At 41.4% G+C, this 24,077-nt stretch overlaps 2 protein-coding genes across 2 annotated transcripts in view; one reads left to right on the forward strand and one right to left on the reverse strand.

Annotated features, from left to right (window-relative positions):
• The window catches only part of susd3 (sushi domain containing 3), a 12,240-nt gene extending 11,266 nt beyond the window's left edge, over positions 1 to 974 (forward strand). The window contains exon 5 of the mRNA XM_082188126.1: positions 1 to 974. This exon is cut by the window's left edge and continues 524 nt beyond it. The gene's annotated coding sequence lies outside the window, so the exon portion shown is untranslated.
• A 2,150-nt stretch (positions 975 to 3,124) lies between these two features.
• LOC309512022 (ninjurin-1) lies at positions 3,125 to 23,416 on the reverse strand. Its single transcript, XM_082187436.1, has 4 exons — positions 22,644 to 23,416; positions 17,313 to 17,544; positions 4,543 to 4,702; positions 3,125 to 3,596 (listed from the first exon to the last, which is right to left on the reverse strand). Exons 1-3 carry the CDS (start codon positions 22,686 to 22,688, stop codon positions 4,554 to 4,556), a joined length of 426 nt encoding a protein of 141 aa, XP_082043562.1. The 5' UTR covers positions 22,689 to 23,416; the 3' UTR covers positions 3,125 to 3,596; positions 4,543 to 4,553.
• Between the last annotated feature and the right edge of the window lie 661 nt (positions 23,417 to 24,077).

A 24,077-nucleotide genomic window follows, 5' to 3' on the forward strand; every position in this document is an offset into this window, starting at 1 on the left:
AGTGATGTGGAGATTTGCATGAAGTCTCATGGCGACTGATGAGGTCATTCAAATGACACATGATAGTTTGATCATGAAGTAAATTATTAAGACTACAGACTGACTGTCTGAGACTGACTAGGCCTATAGTTTGAATGCATGACACACTGACATTACAGTACAGAACGGCTTTCTCATGAACACAAAAAAATTAACATTTGTTTCATGTGTCATTGAGCAGAGGAGAGGATCTCGGGAGCGCGCGCGAAACCGCCAATATTCTTTTGATTTTCCCGGCAAAAACGTCCCGAGTCGTCACATAAAAATCAGGCTTTCATAGACAACCTTTGGACGTCAAGGAAGATCTCGTTTTTTAAGTTTCGTTACAAGCTGTTCACACATTGGCAATAAAAAATCGATTCATTTATGAAAACTCTTACATAGGCCTCTAGCCCCTTTAACTTGACGAATGTAGACTTGCTAGGGCTCGAGTGAGCTGAGAATAGCCCGAACACAGGAGGATGAACTACAGCACTGCTGTGAAGGGCATTCGTGCTCGTGGAAGTCAGATTTTGTTTTTAAATGTACATTGTTGTCCATTGTCTTTGTTGTGTTTTACTACAAAAACTGTTTATATAAAATATTCAAAATATCAAAACAACACAGAATTCTTAATGTACTCAGTATAAGGATTTATTGAAAAATCTGAAGGGCTTTTTGGATGCACACTTGAAATCATCCTAATGGAAATACTTTTATTTTTTATTTTATAAACTTTCAGTGAACAAGTCTGTGTAAAAACAATTCTGCTGTACCCAAAAACTCAAAACGTGGACATTTCTTGAACAAGTGTTTTGAACTACTGTGTAAAAAAGCAGCACTTCATATCACAGTTCATAACACTTTTTTGCTACTTTTGTTGTGTTGCTAGTGTTGGTGCCTCTGGATATAATGAGCCAATAATAAACCTGAATGCGATGCAAACGTTGCACTTACATTCCTTTCAAATGTCGTGCAGTTATTATAATACTGTGTGCTTTTCGATCATTCCTTTCAAATGTCGTGCAGTTATTATAATACTGTGCTTTTTGAAATGGCGCTTGTTCCACAGCTTCATCAGCCGCCAGAAGTACAGCGCCACCTGTGGGTCTTTATAAATACATCTGTCTGCACATTATCAATCATATTTCTCATTTTATTCCACTAGATCCCCATGTCGTATGCAAATATTTGTCGTCTTTCTCTCGTAACACTGCGTAGAACTTCGAAATGAATGATGCGAGGTGAAAGAAATCGCATACTCTCTTTGAGTATGTACTGTATCAAAACAAGTGATTAGTAAGTACGCACTAGGCTATATAGTATGTCTGTAGTATGAGCCTGTTCAAACACCCACACTTGCGGTCTGTGCACTTGACCACTTGTCTATTTACATGATGAATTTACTGTATTTAGCCAAAGTGTTCGAGTAGGTGTGAAGACTACAAGTGTGGGAAAAACTTTTGTTTTCACAATGGAAGTAACTTATAGTGGTGTTAAAATGCAAGTGTTTACAGAACTTTCAATACTTTGCATTTTAAAATAAACTTGCAAATGTCTGTTCATTATCCCATGTAACAGAAGACACTTATTCAGTGTGCCGTTGCAAATGTTGTACAAAATACACATAGCCTGCTCATCTTTACACCAATGAAATGTGCAACACTTTATGTTTTACAACCAAATAACATGTAATATCTAATTAATTTAACTTGCAGTGGAACGTTTTCCTCGACATCTCGTGATTTCGGGGCACGTGAGGCTCATTTTTAGCATTCCTGCATTGAAATATATTCGCTAATTTCTGCCATGTAAAAAAAAAGTAATGCATTGGTAAATCTTTTTACAACCACAACAATTTTATGACATAAAAAGTCATTATTATGGCACAAAAAGTAGAAATTATGACACACTAAATTATAATTATGACTAATTATGAGAAGCTAAATTTGAAATGAGATAAGACTGTGAAATTATGTCAATTTAAAAAAATATATATTCTCATAATTATGAATTTTTAAGTCATAATTTCTACTTTTTGTGTCATCTTTTTGATGTATGTAATCATTTAGAATTTCATCTTAGTGGAAGCCCATCCATACGTTTAACTCTCTACTTAAGTATGTTCAAGTCATCTATCATAATGTTCTCACCCTCAGATGTTAGATTTAATACATGAATATAGAAAATGTTATTAAAATTAAAGTTGAGTTCATAGTATTTATTAAATATAAAGCCTAATGAAGTGAAAATGCATTCCTTGTTCGTACCTCTTTAATCTGTAATGTTTGTTGTGCCTGATGTTTGACAGCACATACTGTATAATACTGTATATGACTAGTTTGTTTAGAGGCGTTTGTTCAAAATTAAAGGCACACTATGCAAGATTTGTACCTTAATATAACAGCTTCGAGATCATTTCGATGGGAAACGAACTCGTAGTAGGGCGAATCATCCCGATAACAAAGCAGGTTTGAGAGGTGGCGCCCCGACAAATCTTGTGAGAATCACGACTTGCTTTACGGCACGACGTCACACACATCACCAACACATGAAGAGCCTCTGTGGAAGACACTAGCACACATCTCAGACGTGAATCACAGCAGAGTCGACGAAGGAAACGAAGAAAGCGCGGTCGGAAGAGTGCACAGACGGCTCTGTGTGAGTGGGATTCACCACAGTAATGTTAAACACAAGTCCTCCACAGCGACTCTAGGGGGCGCTGTCTGAAAAAAACGGAAACTGCATAGTGTGCCTCTAATGGTGCGTTCACACCGGACGCGAATAGCGCTTTAAATTTCGCTTCAAACTACACAAAGTGGTCAAGCGTACTAGACGCGGCAGGCGCGAATTTGACGCGCTATTCGCGTCCGGTGTGAACGCACAGTAAGTAAACTCATTTAAACAGTCAGTCCACACATTTTTTTAGTTTTGAGCTTCATAATCCCCCACAATTACCAATAATATTAGCATGTTTTCACACGTTTATCAGCCGATAAAGCAACAGTGAGTGTCATAATGATAATGAGTCTATCAGTGAAAATCTGTTCATTTATCAGAGACCGCTTTAGAGCAGCTTAAATTAAGCACCCATTAATAGTTTATAAACAATAATATTAAAAAATAATATTAATAATAAAATAAAAAGCGCTTTTCTTGCTGCTGTAAAAGCTCCATGTATGAAAGTTTAGCTTTTATTCAATAGATGAACAGCTGACCGTGTGAATACACTAATGTACCACCAGAGGTCAGTATCAGTGTGTGTGTGAGTGAGTGTGTGTGTGTGTGTGTGTGTGTGTGTGTGTGTGTGTGTGTGTGTGTGTGTGTGTGTGTGTGTGTGTGTGTGTGTGTGTGTGTGTGTGTGTGTGTTAGTTAAAAGAAGTTAAACTTGTAAAGAACACAAAAGCCCTGAGGAGATGTGAATAATAACTGAAAGTGATGTTGCACTGAAGATGAATTATTGAGCTCCTCATGCAGGATCAGATCATCTGCTGTATGAAACACTGTGTGTAACGCTTCACGGCTCCATCATCCGTTCAGAGAGAGTAACACAACTGTGTGTCAGTCTCAGGCTAAAGCTGAGAGAGAGAGAGAGAGAGAGAGAGAGGGAGAGAGGGAGAGAGAGAGAGAGAGAGAGAGGGGCAGAGAGAGAGAGAGAGAGAGAGCGGGGGAGAGAGAGAGAGGGGGAGAGAGAGAGAGAGAGAGAGAGAGAGAGAGAGAGAGAGAGAGAGAGAGAATGTCAATTCATCGTTTATCTCCAGTCACCTGCGCTCATAACCTGTGCATTATGGACCGTTTATGCAGGCATATTTATTCCATATGAAAACACAGAGTGTGTCAATGATGATGTCAAATACTTTAATTGAGTTCCGGTTCATTTAATTATTGTCAAGCTGAATAATCATGTCTGTTACTAGTAAAATCCAATTAAGATTGAACACAAAAGCTGGTAGAAGAGTAGTGAATATTGCACAAGATATCATAACTGTGTTCTGTGCTATGAGTCATTTTGATACAATCAACCATTTTTTACTTTTTAAAAGTTGTTTAATGAACTTTTAATAAAGAGTGTTTTCTTCACGCTCAGTGTTTTTAAAACTAAAACCACTTACTCGGCTGCCTCGAATGCAGCATCATGACATATAATAATTGGTTGTAAACAAAGTTAAAATGCATTATAATATTCGCAGATTGCTTGTTTCATATGAAACTGGTTGTTTGTCGTGTTTTTTAATGCATTTTATTCTTTAAAGGTGTTCAATGATTATAGAAATATTACAATGTGGTTACAATTCATGAGATCATTATAAGGTGCTTAACTGATGCATTAAAATTAATGATGCATTGATGCATTAAACATAAAGGCTTTAAGTATAGAGTTATAACAACGGCATATCTCATAGTTTTCTGTTTCTTTCTGAACAGCACCACATGTGTTCACAATTAACTTACCCATAATGCCATGCTGCACAGTTCATAAATGTGATTCAAATGTAAAGTGTGTGTGTGTGTTGTGTAATCTACCCGTGTTTGAGCTACTGCTGCGCGCCTGGACTAGGCCGCTGAACTCCGAACGCAGTGATGAAGACGTTGATGACGACGATGATGAAGATGCAGCTGGTTGTGATGTTCTCGAAGACATTCAGCCGGAGATGTTTCTGCTCATCGTTCAGGTTCCACTTCACTACAATCATCAGCGATAAACACAGTCACACAGACGAGCGCTGGACAAACACAATGATCCGGTATCTCAGCTGACAGCGAACGTTCTGGCAAAGTTAGTAACAAACGTCGTGAATAAAAGTTCGTTCAGAGTTATCTGGTCTTTGATAAAAACATTAGCACAAAAACATTGAATCATCGGTATTGGAGCATTTGTTCCTGAAACATTTCAGTTGGACATTCATCTAAGGTTTTTTAAATGTTACTATTTAACGTTCTGAGAACCTATAAAGGTAACGTTCCCATAATGTTTGAATAATGATAAAATGAAATGTTCCCTTAACATTAAAATAACCAATAAAAAAATGTGTATAACAATAAAAAAAAAATACTAGCATATTTTGGCATGTTGAATGATTTAACACATTGCTAATGCTAACATGTTTTAACATGTTGTTAGCATGATTAGCATGTTGCTAACATGATTTAACACATTTCTAACATGTTTTAGCATGTTGTTAGCATGATTAGCATGCTGCTAGCATGTTTTAACACGTTGTTAGCACAATTTAACACATTGCTAATGCTAACATGTTTTAACATCTTGCTAGCGTTATTAGTATGTTACTTACATGTTTTAACACGTTGTTAGCACATTTTAACATCTTGCTAGCATTTTAGTATGTTACTTACATGTTTTAACACAGTAGTGGGAAGTTCGGATCATTTTACTGACTCGGATGTTCAAATCTCGTTCATCAAAATGAACGAATGTTTTTTCAAGTCATTTCGTTCATTTCAGCAGAATGTATTTAAAATGTTACATGTTAATAGCCAAATTCCCCAAACACATCAAATGCTGATCACATTTAGAACAAGAACAAAATTGCAATCCAAGGAAAAGTCCAAATTATGAGAAACAGAAACGATTAATTCATTTATCTGGGTCTTCCGGCTATGCAGTCTGTTAGTTTACCTCACCTCCCGATCTAAGCCGTACGTCCCGTGACATCCTCATAAACTATGCAGTCTGTAGTACCGGATACAGAATTGATTAGTTCACGTTTTGAGTCTATCGACTTCGAGTTCGAGTAATTCGTTCATCACGTGACAGCCACATAAGCTGAGCTATGCAGTCGGTACCGAATACGGAATTGATTAGTTCATCTCTCGGGTTCGAGTCGTTCGGTCTTATGTCATGTAACTGTATGTTGTTATTAGGCTATATAGGTATCTTTATCAAAGTGATTTTCCCCATCATATATAAAGTTTGCCAACTCTTAGTACCACATTCAATGTTATGGAAAAGAACCACCATGACAGAAATTCTAAAAATTATAAATTGTAAGAAATAAAAAAGCTATAATTTGAGACCAAGAACCAATTATTGACCCATGTCCCTCTCGGCACTGGAGAAGGACTGGACAGAAGACCCCTTAGATCTCTAGGAGGAGCTCGTCGAGGTTCTTGAAAGGCAGTTAAGGAGTTGTATCTCGCCTGAAGCGCTCTGGATGAGCCCACCAGGAGTAAGCTAGACTCCTGGTACCTCCATCTCGTCAGCTCTTTGCCACTTCAGACAGGGCTGGTCTGTACCCCTGAGGACATTTCAGAGACTTCTGGGACTTATGGCGTCGGCCTCATCGGTTTGGCTTCACCTGGGTCTTCTGCACATGCGGCTGCTGTAGTTATGGCTGAAAACTCGAGTCCCGTGGAGGGCATGGGCCTCGGGATGTATGCGCATCGTGGTCACACACAGCTGCGTCAGCGCTCTTAAACTGTGGCGTAACCCAGAGATGTTCAGCCGAGGGGTTCTCCTGGGACTTGGGGATATTTAATATTCAACAATATAATTGATCTGCCTGCCATAATTGACACCATAATATGAGAACTGAACTGAGCTGAGCTGGACGATGACATCATGGTTTTCTCCAGAGCGGCTGTATAGATAAATGAACTAAATATAACAACTTTTTTACAACAAAAATGAACCATCACTGAACTTACTTAAAGGGATAGTTCACTTTGAAATTAAATTTTGGTATGTTTTAGCTTACCTCAAGGGCATCCAAGATGTAGGTGTCTTTTTTTCCGCAGTAGTTTCAATTTTGATATTTTTAAGTCAAACCGTTCTTGTCTGTCAGTCATATAATGCAGGTCTATGGTCATTATCTCAAAGAGCAAGCACAGAGTCCAAATTAAAACAATTCCCCATCGTACAAATTAAACAATTCCCCATCGTAAGTACACATTGATGGCCTAAGACACGAAACGAGCGGTTTGTGTGAGAAAACGAACAGTATTTATATCGTTTTTACCTCTTGAACACAGCCACGTCCAAGTGATCTGAGAGCGCGGGCGCATCCTGCTGTGTGACGTGTGCGTAGACTGGTGCATAGATATATACACTAGATGTCGCCTTGGCTACTGCAGTTCATTGGAAACCGTAGCCAAGGCGACATCTAGTGAATATATCTATACCCGCCCGCGCTCTCAGATCACTTGGACGTGGCTGTGTTCAAGAGGTAAAAACGATATAAATACTGTTCGTTTTCTCACACAAACCGCTCGTTTCGTGTCTTAGGCCATCAATGTGTACTTACGATGGGGAATTGTTTAATTTGGACGATGGGGAATTGTTTAATTTGGACTCTGTGCATGCTCTTTGAGATAATGACCATAGACCTGCATTATATGACTGACAGACAAGAACGGTTTGACCTAAAAATATCAAAATTGAAACTACTGTGGAAAAAAAGACACCTATATCTTGGATGCCCTTGAGGTAAGCTAAAACATACCAAAATTTAATTTCAAAGTGAACTATCCCTTTAAAGGGAGACTTCACCCATTTGCATTAAGCTTTGTATTGTTAGAAACCCAGTCATATATTATAATAAATGTGGATTTTTCATCCATTTTTCCCTGAGATGGGAGAAATAAGGATTTAAGTGTTTTACTTCCTGCTTATTATGACGTAAAAATCATCATTTTGCGTCATAATAAGCAGGAAGTCACATTTCATTGAAAAGTGTAGAGACTACAGACACTCGTTCCTCATCTTTCCCAGGGGGCGGGAACCGCTCACGCTACAGGCCTATTACAGATCAGTGGGTGGGACTTGACTTTCTGAAACTAAAAGCAATATCCTCCATCTTGTTTGGAAGCTAAGCTAACAGGCGCTGTGGAGCCAGATGTGAAGATATGACAATAGCGGAGGGTAACGTTACTCAATATGATGTAGAAGAAGAGGATTTCGGAAGTCTGATGCTCGAATCAGGTGTTTGTGGCTACCTTTACAAGCCGCATTATAGCGCAGAGCAGCCGAGGCAGCAGAAGACCTGCCTGCCGCGGACGAGGAGCCCGGACTGGCTCGAGTTAGGGCGGACTGGTGGCGCCGGTGATCTCACTATGCAACTACGAACCGCTACGAACACAGAGATAGAGTCCGTCTGCGGCAAAGAATTTCAACAATGACAACTTCTCCTGGATGAAATCTCTGAATCAGACGAGGACACGGACGTTTGTGTTGTGAATCAGACGAGGACACGGACGTTTGTGTTGTGAATCAGACGAGGACACGGACGTTTGTGTTGTGAACTATCCTAGTTTCGCACCGCATCTGACTGAACATCCAGGTAACGTTACAATGCAATAATTCACCACTTCGAAAGAAATACAAATGAAGAGTAATTCACTAATGAGTTCGCCAACTAACTAGACATTTTGTGTGAAATGAATTTCAAGCTCTGGTGGTAGCTAGCCTTGTAGACGGAAGAGTTATTTCTCTTATAGGCAGATATGCGCTTTCTGGATTAGTGGGAGTGGCTTGCGCAGCTGTGCAATGTGGTGCATTGTGGGAGTTGGTGTCTTTCATACAAATGCGTCCTGAAGTTACTTTCTTTCTTTCCTCGGCCAAGAAGGCACCAAATTCAAAATTTATTTTACATTTCGACTACATATATGACCCACTTTCAATAAAGATCAATGTTCCCATGGGTGAAATGCTCCTTTAAGCTGGACTATATCGCTATTTTCTTCTAGAAACACACTTTGATGCATTAATTTCCTGTTATCACTGTAAAGCTGCTTTGAAACAATCTGTATTGTAGCGTCTGTGATCCTCATTGCCTCGAACTGGCCGAATCAACCTTGGTTTCCGGACCGGCGAGAGATGCTGGCGGCTCCTCCTTTGCGGATTCCCCTCAGGAAGGGCCTGCTGTCTCAAGCGAACGACGTGATATGGAGTTGTGGAGCCTTCATGCGTGGCTGCTTCAGGGACCTTAGAGGGGCTAATGAGGTGCCCTGCCTTCCCATGTGCTGGACACACTCACAGAGTCTTGTGCACCTTCCACTAGGCGCCTTTATGCTCTGAAATGGGGATTGTTTGTGAAATGGTGTTGTGATAACGATATCGACACGGCGAGTTGTCCCGTGTCGAATGTTCTATGTTTCCTGCAGCACATGTTGGATAATGGGAGCCCCCGTCTACGCTTAAAGTTTATGTTGCCGCTATCATCTCTTTTCATTCCCCGTTTGACAGGCAATCGATGGGGAGGCATGCGCTGGTGGTCAGATTTCTCAGGGGGGCGAGGAGATTGCATCCCCCACACCCCCTGATTGTGCCACTGTGGGACCTAGCGCTGGTTCTGAAGGCTCTCTCTCTACCCCTGTTTGAATCCTTGGATTCTATCACTGTTAGGGAGCTCTCTCTCAAAACTGCTTTTCTTGCCCTTGCTTGGAGATTTACAGGCATTCTCTGTGAACGGCGATTGTGTTAGTTTTGGACCTGGTGACTGTAGTGTCACTCTCCGGCCGAGACCGGGCTTCGTACCTACATGTCTTTCTACTCCCTTTAAATCGCAGGTCATTTCTCTACCCGCGTTGTCTTTCGAGCCGCCAACCTCGCATGACGCTGATCCTCAGAGTGCTGTTTGCCCTGTTAGGGCTTTGTGGAGTTATTTAGGCCGCTCAGCAGTCTTTTGACAATCGGACCAGCTCTTTGTATGCTACGGTGGCTGTTCTAAGGGACTTGCAGTCTCTAAGAAGAGGCTTTTTCACTGGATAGTGGAAGCTATCTCTTTGGCTTGTGCGAACCAGAGACAGGAATGGCCCCTCAACATCATGGCTCACTCGACGAGGGCTATCGCCTCTTCATGGGCCTGGTCTAGAGGTACACTATATTGCCAAAAGTTTTGGGATATCTGCCTTTAAATGCACACGAACTTTAATGACATCCCACTCTTAATTTGTAGGGTTTAATATGGAGTTGGCCAACACTTTGCAGCTATAACAGCTTCAACTCTTCTGGGAAGGCTTTCCACAAGGTTTAGGAGTGTGTTTATGGGAATTTTTAACCATTCTTCTAAAAGCTTATTTGTGAGGTCAGGCACTGATGTTGGACGAGAAGGTCTGGCTCGCAGTCTCCGCTTTAATTAATCCCAAAGGTGTTCTATTGGGTTGAGTTCAGGACTCTGTGCAGGCCAGTCAAGTTCCTCCACACCAAACTCGCTCATCCAGGTCTTTATGGACCTTGCTTTGTGCACTGGTGCGTAGTCGTGCGGGAACAGGAACATCCCCAAACTGTTCCCACAAAGTTGGGAGCATGAAATTGTCCAAATTTCAGGCAAGTACTGTTCTCCTGGCAACCGCCAAACCCGGACTCGTCCATCAGATTGCCAGACAGAGAAGCATGATTCGTCACCCCAGAGAACACGTCTCCATTGCTCCAGTGGCGGCATGCTTTACACCACTGCATCTGACGCTTTGAATTGCATCTGGTGATGTAAGGCTTGGTTGCAGCTGCTCGGCCAAGGAAACCCATTCCATGAAGCTCTCTACGTACTGTTCTTGAGCTAATCTGAAGGCCACACGAAGTTCGGAGGTCTGTAGCTATTGTGTATAGCATAGTGTATATGTAGCAATCTGGGATATGTGCTTTGCTGCTGGCTGCTGGTCTTCACAGAACACTTTCGACCGGTTTTACAAGTTGGATGTGCCGCCTTTGGCATCTCAAGTGCTTTCGATGAGTGAATAACCTCACTTATTTTCTTTGTTTATTGCTAAAATAACTGCTTCTGGGCACAGTCTGTTACCGCTTTAGCTGTTGACGTTGTGCATGCCTATATGTGCATACTTATATGTGCTCACTGCAGTTGTGTCTGCCCTGTATTCAGTGCAGCCCGCTCACATTCAGATCTGATATGCAAATTTTGGTATTCCCTGAGCTGGCATCTCATTGGCTTAGCTCCACCTATCAGCTGTGAGCACTCCTAGCTGTGTCGCCATTGGTTGAGCTGTATGTTGTTCTACTCCGTGATTGGTGTAAACTTAACCCTGTTTCTTCAGGCTGCTCTTCGCCTCTCTCACAGCGGGATTGAACGCTGTTCTGCTCTACCAGCTGTGCAAGTGTTCAGTCTTAGATTGTGACGTCATTGTTGCCCCTCTACATTTTATACTGCCCGAAGGCTTGTCAGTGTTTGCATATTTGAGACAATTGGCCAGTTAATTCACTGCCGTTATCCTATAAGGTTTCAGGATTTTCTATGAATGGGAAGAGTTCCCACAGCGTAGCTGGACTACGCAATGTCTCATTTCCGTCTCTCAGGGAACCGAGGTTACAACAGAAAACGTTCTACTGTTACGAATAGCATTCAAATATCATATAGTTCAGTGTGAGCTGGCAGTTTTCTACACACTAGATGGCATTCATTGCCGAATGACTCTTGAACTCTGATGAGCTTCATGTTGGCCAGGCTCGTGATTATTAACCTGAAGTCGTTTCTGACGATACATCGGTTACAACCCAGACTAGCTGCTCATCACAGATTAGTCGCAGTCTGACAAAATGAAAGTGCTCTCTGTTGATGTAATTCACTGTTAATGTGTGTGTGTGTGTGAGAGAGTGACTGTGTGTGATGGAAAGACTGTATGTCTTTCTGTTCAAATGCAAAATGAAAGGTGCTCACATCATGCTCAGCTGGTTCAGAGAGAGAGAGAGAGAGAGAGAGAGAGAGAGAGAGACGTGTGAGGTCAGCGGGTTCAGAATGGAAGCTCTGGAGGGTCACAGAAAGGGAAAGACAGAGACAGAAAGGATCTGCTGATATGTAGGTCAAACAGAAAGAGAGAGCAGGGGAGAGTGTATTGTGATGCCATTGTCATGTATTGCCCTTTAATCCCAAATTCAAATTCAGTTTCACAGAGCGTTCCTGAAGCAGAGCTGAGCTTTACAGCTTCAGTATACTGAGTGAACGAGTGTCAACCAGAGATTCATTCAGCAGCTCTTAGTCGTGTCAGTTTAACCACAAATGCTAATAAAAGAAAACCTCTCATGGGAATCTTTGTTCAGAGATCGAGATGGTGGTCATCTTATTTGGATATAACATTAAACTGGTCTGGATGTTTTTCACTATTAGTCATTGTTAAGTACAGTAGATAAAAATCCCCATTACCTCAAATTAACGCCGCCTCAGCTGACGGGGAACGTTCTCTCAAGGTTCTCTTAAAGTCATGAACAAACATTCTTCCGTTAAAGTCCCCCTGTGGTGAAAATCCGTCTTTTAATGTTGTTTATACGTCTATGTGGTGTTTTTAATATGCTTTAAGACAAACCATGTGTAAATTCATAAGTCGACACCATCGCTGAGTATTTTCTCCTTAAAACTGCAGTGAACCAAAGACAGTCTCAAAAACACGCTTTGAAATCGCTGGTGTTTCTGAGTCACAAACTACCTTGTAACCAATCAGATCAACGTGTGATCGTCAACGAGTGGATCTCTGCGCTGAGTGAGTGAGTGGAGGCGGCGCTCATTTGCATATTCATAGAACCACGCATACTAAATGAGGCAAGGGTGTCGACTTACAGTCAAGATATTTTAAGGTATGACGCATATTGTTTCAAAGAAAAAACTTAATATATATGTAATTTTGGTGATCAAAGATGAGTTTTAAGGGATACAATTATTGACTACAGGGGGACTTTAATAGAACGTTTGTTCAATGTTTTCTGGTCTTTAATTAGCCTGGCTAACGTCAGACCACTTTCTCTTTGAGACGTGGTCTGGATACTACATGTTCATTTTCTCGTATTTGAGGCGTGGTTTACGAATGCCCAGAGCCGTTTATTGGGCGCTACAAATGTCTATCAAATGCGCCTGTACGTAGCTTATAGCCAATCGTTTCAAATTATACCAGATGACGTAAGTAGAGCGACAGATATTCAACGAAGAAGACGACGATGGGTCAGAGATTTATGTGTACACCAGAGAGTCCTGCACGGGTCCGATTTTGTAAATCCGCACCCGACCCGCTTAAAATAGAACCGACACCCGACCCGCACCCGAAATAAAATCAGTTTAGACTATCACATTATAGACACTTACAAAAATGTTTATTGCCAGGTCATACAGAAGTTACACGACAATTAACACAAGGACAACTTCAGCCGAAGCTGTCAAAAGGCCGGTACATTAAGAACATGGCTAACGTTACCACACAAATCGAACAGACGCGGCTACAACACTATATGCCACGCAATTTCGTCTAGCCTACATCTGACAATTTTGGGTTCAAACACGCCCTGCACACCACACATACTAACAGTGTTAAATATGAAAAATACCGTTAGATAGAACGGCTTTGTTACCAGTTATCTGCGTGCTTCCTCAGGGATGAAGTTCCACATTTGCGGCTATCCAACACGAAAATGTTTGCAGCAAAGCTTTTTACAATATTTTCTTCAGATAACTCCAAATTTCTCCCACACACTGGACTTGATTTTTGATGACGTATTGTCGACAACTTTACAATCTCCACTAGCTATTCTTTTCTTCAACTCCTCAGCATCCATCTCGACGACTGCAAGCAGATCGCGCGCGCGGTTATGATGAATTTTTAAAAGTGGAAGTAGCCTAGGTAACGTTATAGATCCTGGGAGGGGTGGCGCGTCGGCACAAATAAACTGATGTGGATTTTAAATTATTTTATCAACTTGAAATACAGGCATATTTTTGTAGATGAGATGCTTGCTAAACTAAATATGCATATATTTTGACGTCTGTCATGTTGGATCCATAGATAAACAAACTGCTTCGGTGTGTCGCATATACTTCGTCATCGTCTTGCTGCTCCCTCCCCGTTCTGTGATTGGTTCCCTATTTCAGGGGAAAAATTAGCCCATGGTAGCCAGACTACCTTGCAGCGTGAATAAAATCGCGCTGCTCAAGGCAGTATGGGGAAACCCAGGCTAGTCTTTAATAATGTTATCAAAACATTTGCACAAAAACATTGATACATTGTACATGGAACTTTTCATTTTTTAAACGTTTTGGACATTCTAACTTTTTTTAAATGTTACAACTTGTTTCAGAACGTTCAGAGAACATTCATAAGTAACATTCCAATAATGTTTGAAGAATGATAAAATGGAATGTTCCCTTAATGTTACAAAAACCGTTTTAGACGTTCAGAGAACATTCAGAAATAATGTTTTCATAACAATGTGAATGTTAGCAAAACGTTCTTAGAATATGTTTTTGTTAGCTGGGATGGCGTTTGTTACCCAATATTGCCAAAAGTTTTGGGACGTCTGCCTTTACATGTACATGAACTTTAATGACATCCCATTCCTGATCCGAAGGGTTTAATATGGAGTTGGCCCACCCTTTGCAGCTATAACAGCTTCAACTCTTCTAGGACGGCTTTCCACAAGGTTATGGTATGTTTATGGGAATTTTTAACCATTCTTCTAGAAGCGAATTAGTGAGGTCCGGCACTGATGTTGGACGAGAAGGTCTGGCTCGCAGTCTCCGCTCCAATTCATCCCAAAGGTGTTTTATCGGGTTGAGGTCAGGACTCTGTGCAGGCCAGTCAAGTTCCTCCACACCAAACTCGCTCATTCATGTCTTTATAGACCTTGCTTTGTGCACTGGTGTGCAGTCGTGCAGGAACAGGAACATCCCCAAACTGTTCCCACAAAGCTGGGAGCATGAAATTGTCCAAAATGTCTTGGTATGCTGAAGCATTAAGAGTTCCTTTCACTGCAACTAAGGGGCCAAGCCCAACCCCTGAAAAACAACTCCACACCATAATCCCCCCTCCAAAAGACTTTACACTTGGCACAATGCAGTCAGACAAGTACCGTTCTCCTGGCAACCGGCAAACCCAGACTCGTCCATCAGATTGCCAGACAGAGAAGCATGATTCGTCACTCCAGAGAACACGTCTCCACTGCTCCAGTGGCGGCATGCTTTACACCACTGCATCCCACGCTTTACACCACTGCATCCCACGCTTTGAATTGCATTTGGTGATGTATGGCTTGGTTGCAGCTGCCCGGCCAAGGAAACCCATTCCATTAAAGGGTAACTAAACCCCTGGTCAGAGCCCGACTCCACCCACTGGCAATATTTGAAAAATGCTAGAAAAGTGGGCAGACCCCAGCGGAGATAGAGGGGACAAACCGTGAGCGGAGGGGCGTGCACCTGAGAGACCTGCTGTCAGACTCTCTAAAATGGAGAGTGACTCACAGGGTCGCAAGACGACATAAAGTACATGCATCTGATGAGTTTTATCGAGTTGATGTCAATAGCGCGCGCTCTCTATAGGCATATTCATATTTTGCCGCTATGTGAAAAAAATCAGCAAAATGCGCCGACGCGTTTGTCGACCCCAGAGGATTAACTTTAGCTATAACCATAAATTGTGATTAAAATATATATGATCACTCACATCAAGACTCCGCTGCGGTGGTGGAGTCCATGCAGGAGGAGCAGCGTTTGACACTGCGTCGCTTTTCAGCGCGAGCTGTGTGGAGAAGGCCATTTCCACCTCTATTGCGTTGGAGAAGCAATCACGCGTAAAATGCAGGTTTCACACTCACGGTCTTCCAGGCCAAGTGCATGCAACCACTGGCGCCTAATTTACAAGTCTGCTGGAAAGCTATGCAGTCCAGCAGTGCTGTTGCAACCAGCAACACTACACCTACGTACCCTCCTGACCACTGTACAATACAGATAAATCTACGCTAGCTTGTACCAGGGGCGTGGTGAGCTGGAACCTGCTTACGTCACCTGCCACCGCTTACGTCACTTGCCACCGCAAACATCCAATAGGAAAATTCAACTGCAGGAGCCACCGTTCAACCTTAAGAGGGCAGCACTCAGACGTTTTTACACCATATATTGTAAAATTAAAACACTTTATACCCAAATGTCAAAAAAGTTACTCGAATCAATGAACAGCACTAATAAAGCCCCATTCTTACAGATCATTAACTAAAAAAAGTTGGTTTAGGGTTTAGTTACCCTTTAAGCTCTACGCACTGTTCTTGAGCTATTCTGAAGGCCACATTCGCTTCGTGGCTGAGTTGCTGTTGTTCCCAATTGTTATAATTTCCACTTTGTTATAATACCAATAACAGTTGACCGTGGAATATTTAGTAGTGAGGAAATTTCATGTTTCCGCCCTAGTGCTTGGTTTTATGCTGTGGCCATGGAAGTGATTGGAACACCAGAATTAAATTATTTGGAGAGGTGTCCCAATACTTTTGGCAATATAGTGTATAATACTCTCACATAATTCACAGTTATTGAAATGTTGTTGATTTAATTACCTCGAACAAAACTAAAGATCATTACAAGACCCAAAAGTGCTGCGTTGATATCTAGAGGTTCAGAGGACAATAAGATCAAGGGCCCTATCTTGCACCCAGCGCAATTGACTTTGTACACCGACGCATGTATCATTCCTATTTTGCACCCTACACGGATGCAGGTCGGTAAATTAGGGAAAGAAATTGCACTCCCGGGGGCGGTTCAGCGAAAAGAGGAGGCGTGTTCCGGCACAAACGTTCCCTGGTGCTATTTTGCAGTTCCAGAAAACAATTCTGCCACAGACCAGGAAAAACCTAGTCTAAAGTCAGTGGCGCGTTTTCAGTGGCGCGTTCAGATGCTATTTTAAGGGCGCATGCTTGGCCATAATGTAGCGTGTGCACAACACACACACACTTTGCTTCTCTCATCTACACAGACGCAGCAGTTGCCATTTTTGCAAACCATACATAATTACAAGGAAAAATATTCCACATGAGGGAAATCATTGTTGTGTCCATGAAGATGTGAAAAAATAGCCATAAATCTAGCTTACACATTTACCAAAATAATTATACGCCTGTTTAACCGAAGCTAATTTGGGTGTGTTTCTCCATCCCCATACAATGTCACTTCTCTGTGTTTTACGACCCTGACGAGAACGTCGGTCTCCTCGGCTGTGAACCGCTCCTGGCAGACGCCTGGCAAATCCCCCGTTATAATAGCAATCCGAACAAGCGGAACAAGCGCGCCTGCTCTTAAAGGGAATGTGAGATGATGCTCTGATTGGTTTATTTCACGTTACGCCCAAACCACACCTATGAATAATGAAGCTACTTCAGACCAACACATTTTAGATTTGCGCCGGGCCCAAAAGTCATTTATTCCGCCGGTATAAGCAACAGCACCCGAGACCCGCCCACAAAGTTACTTGCGTTTCGCATTTGATACTTGCGTTTCAGAACGTTTAAATTAGGGCCCCAAAAGTGATGCGCCTTAAGCCCTGTTGTGCCCTAGTACGGCAGGTCTGTGTGTGTACTCATTCACCTATAAAGATGAGCAAGATCCCCACTAACACCTGCAGAGAGAGCGACAGGCTGATGAGCGTGACGAGGGCCGTGTACAGGGTGTATTCGGGCCCCTGCTCCAGCACGGCCTTCAGCTGCGATGCATTGGCCATCAGCAGGGCCACGTCCAGCATGCTCTCCGCTGCACTCTTCTTATTGGCATAATGGTTCATGTTTAGAGGGGCGGGCGACTGACCCAGAATGTGAGAAGCCTGGCGAGAGAAAGATGGAGAGAGAATAATATCAGTACACCTTAAAAGATTAGTTCACTTCAGAATGAAAATTTCCTGATCATTTACTCACCCCCACGTCATCCAAGATATTAAGGTTTTTGAGGAAAACATTCCAGGATTTTTCTCCATATAGTGACTTCAATGGGGTCCAACTGTTTGAAGGTCCAAATTGCAGTTGGAGTTGCATTAGGTAATCACGTTGAAAGGTTATGCGTGACGTAGGCGGAAGTACCGACCTACAAAGCGAACGTGCAAAGACTAAGTCAAACGCCATTTACAAAATAAATAAATAAATAAAAGGTAAAACAACGATGTCAGGCGATTTTGAAGTTGGAGGAGAAAATAGAGTTTTTCGCTCTATTCTACATATTTGAACCAGATCACGCGTGACCTTTCAACGTGATTACGTAATGTGTGGCGCATCACAGCTAGTGCAAGACGAGCATTTGTGTTTAAAAAGTATATAATTGTTTATTTTTTTTAGAAAATGTCCACTGGTTTGTCTAGATAAGACTCTTATTCCTCGGCTGGATCGTGTCGAGACTTTGAAGCTGCACTGAAACTCACATTTGGACCTTCAACCCGTTGGACTCCATTGAAGTCACTATATGGAGAAACATCCTGGAATGTTTTCCTCAAAAACCAACTACTGATGGGTCACAATATTCCTCATTTAAATAATTCATACGCAGAATAAAGGAGTGGGGCCTGGTTGAGTTAGTTAGTAGTGTGTTAAACTGCCGGTTATGGTAAGCGCGGGACATTTCCCAAACACACTCAAAGCGCTTGACCAATCACAACACACCGCTCCAGCCGACCAATTAGAGCACAGTGTGCTTTTCAGAAGGAGGGGCTTCATAGAGACAGGAAGTAAACAGAGCGTTACTGACAGACTGGGAAGAGAGGAGCCGCAACAATGGAGAATATGAGGAGAATAATCAACATTCAAGCAGGAAAACCTGTTCTAGAGCCTGAAACAACATCAAGACTTAGGAAAAACGAACAATAAGTAAACTATTATGATGCAAAGACTTATAACCAAGCAGGTCTGAAATTTCCATTTATCTCAAACTCACGACTGGAAGTGTGCGACTTGAAATCAGCCAAATCTGAATACATCGTTTTTGGTGAGCAATTTCAAAAGATTTCAGTCATTTGAAATTTGGGATGAAGCAAAATTCTCACCACAAGAATTGACTAAAGGTCCTTGCTCACTGAGTCATTCGGAGGCTCTGAATTGTCAAACCCTTTCCGAATTTTTTATGATGGATGAAAGTTTTGGAGGCAGTGTGCAAACGTTATTGACAAAAAGTGAGGTCGTATTTACTTTTTAACATGCAAACATTTCAGACGAGAACTGGCCTTAACAGTGCACACGTGGGAAGCAAAGGACAAGCGAATACCTTGTTTTTTAATTAAATGTACAGCCTTTATTGAGCACACGGTACTTACTGAACGAATGGGTTTCTTGGCACGAATACATGATTTATCTAGAACTTTATTGACCGTCATCATCTGACTGAAGAATTTCTGGTGTCAAAGTTGCATGAAGAATAATATTAAGAGGGAGAGAGAGAGCTGACTCTGGCACTTCTGCTCTGAATGAGTGAGGACTCAATTACTGCACTAAAGCCCTGAGCTCCACTGAAGGACTTTCCCTCATTAAAAGTCATGTGTGTATGTATTTCTGCACAACGTTCATCATAGCATCTGTTTATGTGGTTCTCTATTTGTCTCGACTTTCCTGAGAAAAGGTGTAACAGGTACAGAAAGTGTACTATTAAATGTATGTATTGTTTATTATAATTCACACAAAATGGTTTATTTTCATATGCCTGACATGACTGCCTAATTGAAGTGTGAGTGCCTTCCCCTTTAATTGTGTTGATGACATCATGAGTCAATATCATTTCCTGTTTTGTCTCCTCCTCTTCCTCTTGGCATTGTTAATGCACTGAAGAGGTGAGGAATTTTCTGGCTCCTGATAATCTTATTTAATCTTTATTGTAATTGTTGCTTTTATGTCTTTATTTTCACTGCAATCTATGTGTATGATGTTATTTTACTTATCTGTGTGGTTATTTTTATCATTTCATCCCGTTTAAGTAATTTTTTTGCATCAGGTATGTTTTCTGTTACATGTATTTTCTTGTTTAATGTGATTTATCTTTGCTCTTTGCATTGGTGATGCACTGGAGAGATAAAACCAGTGTGACTCTCACACTAAGAGGCTGCTTTAATTTGTTTTATATCAGAGACAAATAAAAGATCAGCGAAACTGCCGACTTCTGTCCCGTTCTTCACAACGCAGACAACAGACCAGTGACCGCTGGTGCCGTGACCCGGATGGGAGTGAGGTTTAGGGGGGGGGGCGAGTGTAACAGAGGCCAGCTAGTAGTTGCTGTGCGAGTAAACCTCACTCCTCTGATCTCAATCTCGACAGATGCTAGAGGCTGTAGTCTTTAGCCTCCTTGTTAGAGCGCCTGACTCACACGCTGGAGACCCGGGTTCGAGGCCCGCACAGAGTGGACCCGGGTGGAGGGATTACAAAATCATCACTATTTATCACAACAGAACAGAAAATATAACAGAAAACTGAATATGCATGTATACTGAATCATGTTTATGCTATTATTATGCTATTATTTTATGAATAATAGTCAATCTCCACGTGTAATAATAATAATTTTATGGTGCCTTTCTAAAGCCCAAGGTCACTTTACAAAGTTAGAGGAATACAGACAAATAACAAACATCCAAAACAGAGTACAGTTCACAAACCTTTTTATTTTATTTAAACAAAACATGAATTTTACAAAATATTTGGCTTCTTTAAATACAATAAAATCAAAGCTATATGTCCAAATTTGAAGCTGATATCACAAAAGTTGAGGTTCCTGTGAGATTTTGTTTAGGCGCTTGAGCAAAAACATCTACTGGGTGATGTGTTCTCCTGTCGCAAATCAATACACTTCTGTCACGAAACTAATATGGAACCTCTCAGACCGTTCCAACAATAAGGTTTGTCAAGATTAGATTATAAAATAGTGCAGTAAATTTAGTAAAATTTTAAACATGACGCCGCCCACTAGAGGAGGAGCCTGCTGACAGGATTGAAATAGATCTCTTCATTCCATCCTTCTTCCCTTTTATTCATGCTTCCTATCAGTATTCCTCTGTTGACTGTGCAGTCGTGATGACAAGACGCTTCGCTCTCTCTCTAATGCTGTTGATCTTTCATGGCTGCGGTCCAGTGGCTGATCGACCCACCAGAGGGAAATTACACTTCCCCGATTCTCTACAGAGCTTTTAGTTACACTGCTTAAACACACACACACACACACACACACACACATATATGCAGCCAGTGTTGTATTGACTCGATCCAGTACAGCCACACACACACATTACAGAAGAGATAGTTACAGCTCAAACTCATTTGACTTTAAATGCCATTTGATAAAGGAACTTCACTTCCTCCTGGTGTTTACTCACTGAAGCTATTTAGCGTAGTAACCTTTCCAAGAGGTCCTATTCTGCTTTTTTCCATGTTCATCTGTCTTTAGTGTGTAATGCTGATGTTTGATCATGAAAAATCTCTGCAAAGTTACAAAGCATGATATAGTTCTTCTCTATAGCAGTGTCAGTGTTTCTGAACTCCTGAAACGCCTCCATTGTAGTCTTGAGTTTCTTCCGGGAAACACGTCACAATATTCGTAATTTAAATAATTATTTCGCAGAATAAAGGGGCAGGGCCTGGTTGAGTTAGTTAGTAGTGTGTTAAACTGGCGGTTATGGTAAGGTGTGGGACATTCCCAAACACACTCGAAGCGCTCGACCAATCACAACACACTGATCCAGCCGACCAATCACAACACACTGAAGCAGTAAATATTAATGCAGAAGATGCAGTGTCATTCACACAAACTAAACACACAACACTAAAATAATGCAGTAAACAGTCATTTAACAACAAAAGATGGAACATTAAAACCTAATGTACATAACTAATCAGTAAGAAACATACTAATTTTAATGAAAAAATGTCAGCTGTGAATTCTGCACTCTTAGATCAACCAAGATCAATGGGGTTCTGTATGTCTTCAATGATTGCATACTTTCATGTTTAACAGGTTATTTAAATTATTTATAGTGATAAAGTATGTTTACAGGATGTTTAATTCATTCAATTTAATTAAAAAGAGTATCTATCTCCATAAAATGATCCCATGATGGAACCCCTGAAAGGTTCTATAGATGAAGCGCCTCACGGAACTCTTTAAGATTCTATTTAGGCCCTGTTTACACGAGAACGCTCGCGGGTGAAAACGTAAAAATATTTGATCAGATGTGCCTTTCGTTTAGACGGCGACAGCGTTTTTGGGGCTTAAAAACGCAAAAAAGTGAAACCACCCTCCAGAGTGGAAATCTTAAAAACGCTCCACCGTCGCGTTTCCGTCTAAACGGTAAAAACGCAAAAGTCTGCTAGACAGTGAAGGCACCGATCAGTGCTTCACATTGCCACCTAGCCGCCTGGAGTGCATACTACATTGAATTTCACACACTTTTGCGTCACCATATGCACGCAGATTTCCCCCCATAACGCTCGTCTAAACGCAGAATAAAAAATTATCACTTTTGCGTTTTGTCTTCAGATTGTTTCCGTGTAAAGGTAGCCTCAATCTGTGTTTCCTATTAGTTTCCATAGTTCCTGATTAATTACGCACCTGTTTCTGTTTATTTCATTACCACTGCTCAGTTTCCTCAGGTCTGGGTTCTGTGTTGTCAGTGTAGTTAATGTTTTATGTGGTTTAATCTCCTGGCTTCCCTGTGTGTTTTCCTTTGTATCATTTAAGACTGTTTGTGTTATTTCTCAGGTTTGTGCGCTCATTGCAACCACACTTAACATGACGATTAGAAAGGGTGCTGCCGAGTGACTTATTTCTGAGAGTGTATAGTAAGGGAACTTTGCATTAACCAATTGACAGATTTTTACACTACTGTTTTTACAGTTCAAATTCTGATTATTTCATTGTACAGTGTATGAAAGAGTTTAGATGGCTAGCAGGTTGACGTACCTCCAGTCCAGCGGCTCTGTTTAATTCAATAGTGTGCGCCGCCATCAGCGCTTCAGTGTCCGAGTCTCCAGTTACACTGGATTTCCAAGACCAAGACGGGACAGCAGCAGTATTCCTCAGAATTGTTCACCGGGTTGGTACAGTATATGAATGATCTGATGTCTTGTTTACACTCATCCAGTATTTACGTCGTCGCTCAGTCACTGTCTGAACTATCTGAAATCTACATGGCATTCATTCACTCAGGCAAAATTGCTTGGCTACAAAAAAACCCTCAATTTATATAGCACTACATCTGAGCCTTGTTATTGCTAAAGCATAAACTCACATGTGTAGACGTAGAGAAAGAGAAAGTGCCATGACTCAAATTTCACCATGAATATCCGAGCCAAAGCTTTTATTCTGCAACTGGGGCTTGTGTTACACACGGAGGAAATTCAATAACACACACCTTCTTCACGACAGGTTTTAGTCTGTGAAACATGATGCATTTGGTTATACTCTAATCCTGTATTTGTTTCTTTCCTCGTGTTATCTGTTTACCATGAAAACACTTTTGGAATGCTCTCTGAGAAATGTTATTTTGAACATTCTGAAGATTCCTCTTTCTTCCCACATTAAAGGGACATTTCACCCAAAAATGTTGTTCCACACTCTCATGCTGTGCTAAACACGTAAGACTTTCTTTCATCTTCGGAAAACAAATTAAGATCTTTTTGATGAAATCTGAGAGATTTCTGTTCCTCTATTGACAGTTAAGCAACTACCACTTTGATGCATTAAAAGGTTAACAAAGAAATCGTAAAACTAATCACAAATTTTCTGAAGAGACTCGATCGCTTTATATGATGAACAGATTTAATTTAGGCTTTTATTCATATATAAACATTCATCAAATCAGTTGTGATAAACAGATTCTTCAGCAAGAACCAATGAGGTTCATTCTCGTGTTACACAGCACGTTTGAGCTTCTGCAAGAACCAATGAGGTTCATTCTCGTGTTACGCATCATCTTTGAGCTTCTGCAAGAACCAATGAGGTTCATTCTCGTGTTACGCATCATGTTTGAGCTTCTGCAAGAACCAATGAGGTTCATTCTCGTGTTACGCATCACGTTTGAGCTTCAGCAAGAACCAATGAGGTTAATTCTCGTGTTACGCATCACATTTGAGCTCCAGCAAGAACCAATGAGGTTCATTCTCATGTTACGCAGCACGTTTGAGCTTCAGCAAGAACCAATGAGGTTCATTCTCGTGTTACGCATCACGTTTGAGCTTCAGCAAGAACCAATGAGGTTCATTCTCGTGTTACGCATCACGTTTGAGCTTCAGCAAGAACCAATGAGGTTCATTCTCGTGTTACGCATCACGTTTGAGCTTCAGCAAGAACCAATGAGGTTCATTCTCATGTTACGCAGCACGTTTGAGCTTCTGC

The sequence above is a fragment of the Leuciscus leuciscus genome (assembly GCF_965113295.1).
Source record: "Leuciscus leuciscus genome assembly, chromosome: 13".
Lineage (NCBI taxonomy): Eukaryota > Metazoa > Chordata > Actinopteri > Cypriniformes > Leuciscidae > Leuciscus > Leuciscus leuciscus.

Bases quoted from the DNA above. Each gene is read 5' to 3' on its own strand.
- LOC309512022 (XM_082187436.1), bottom strand. From the start codon at position 22,688: ATGGCGGCGCACACTATTGAATTAAACAGAGCCGCTGGACTGGAG. The intron at 17,545-22,643 runs GTACGTCAACCT...TTCTCTCGCCAG, and splicing joins ACAGAGCCGCTGGACTGGAG to GCTTCTCACATTCTGGGTCA. The intron at 4,703-17,312 runs GTGAATGAGTAC...TGATGATTGTAG, and splicing joins GATCTTGCTCATCTTTATAG to TGAAGTGGAACCTGAACGAT.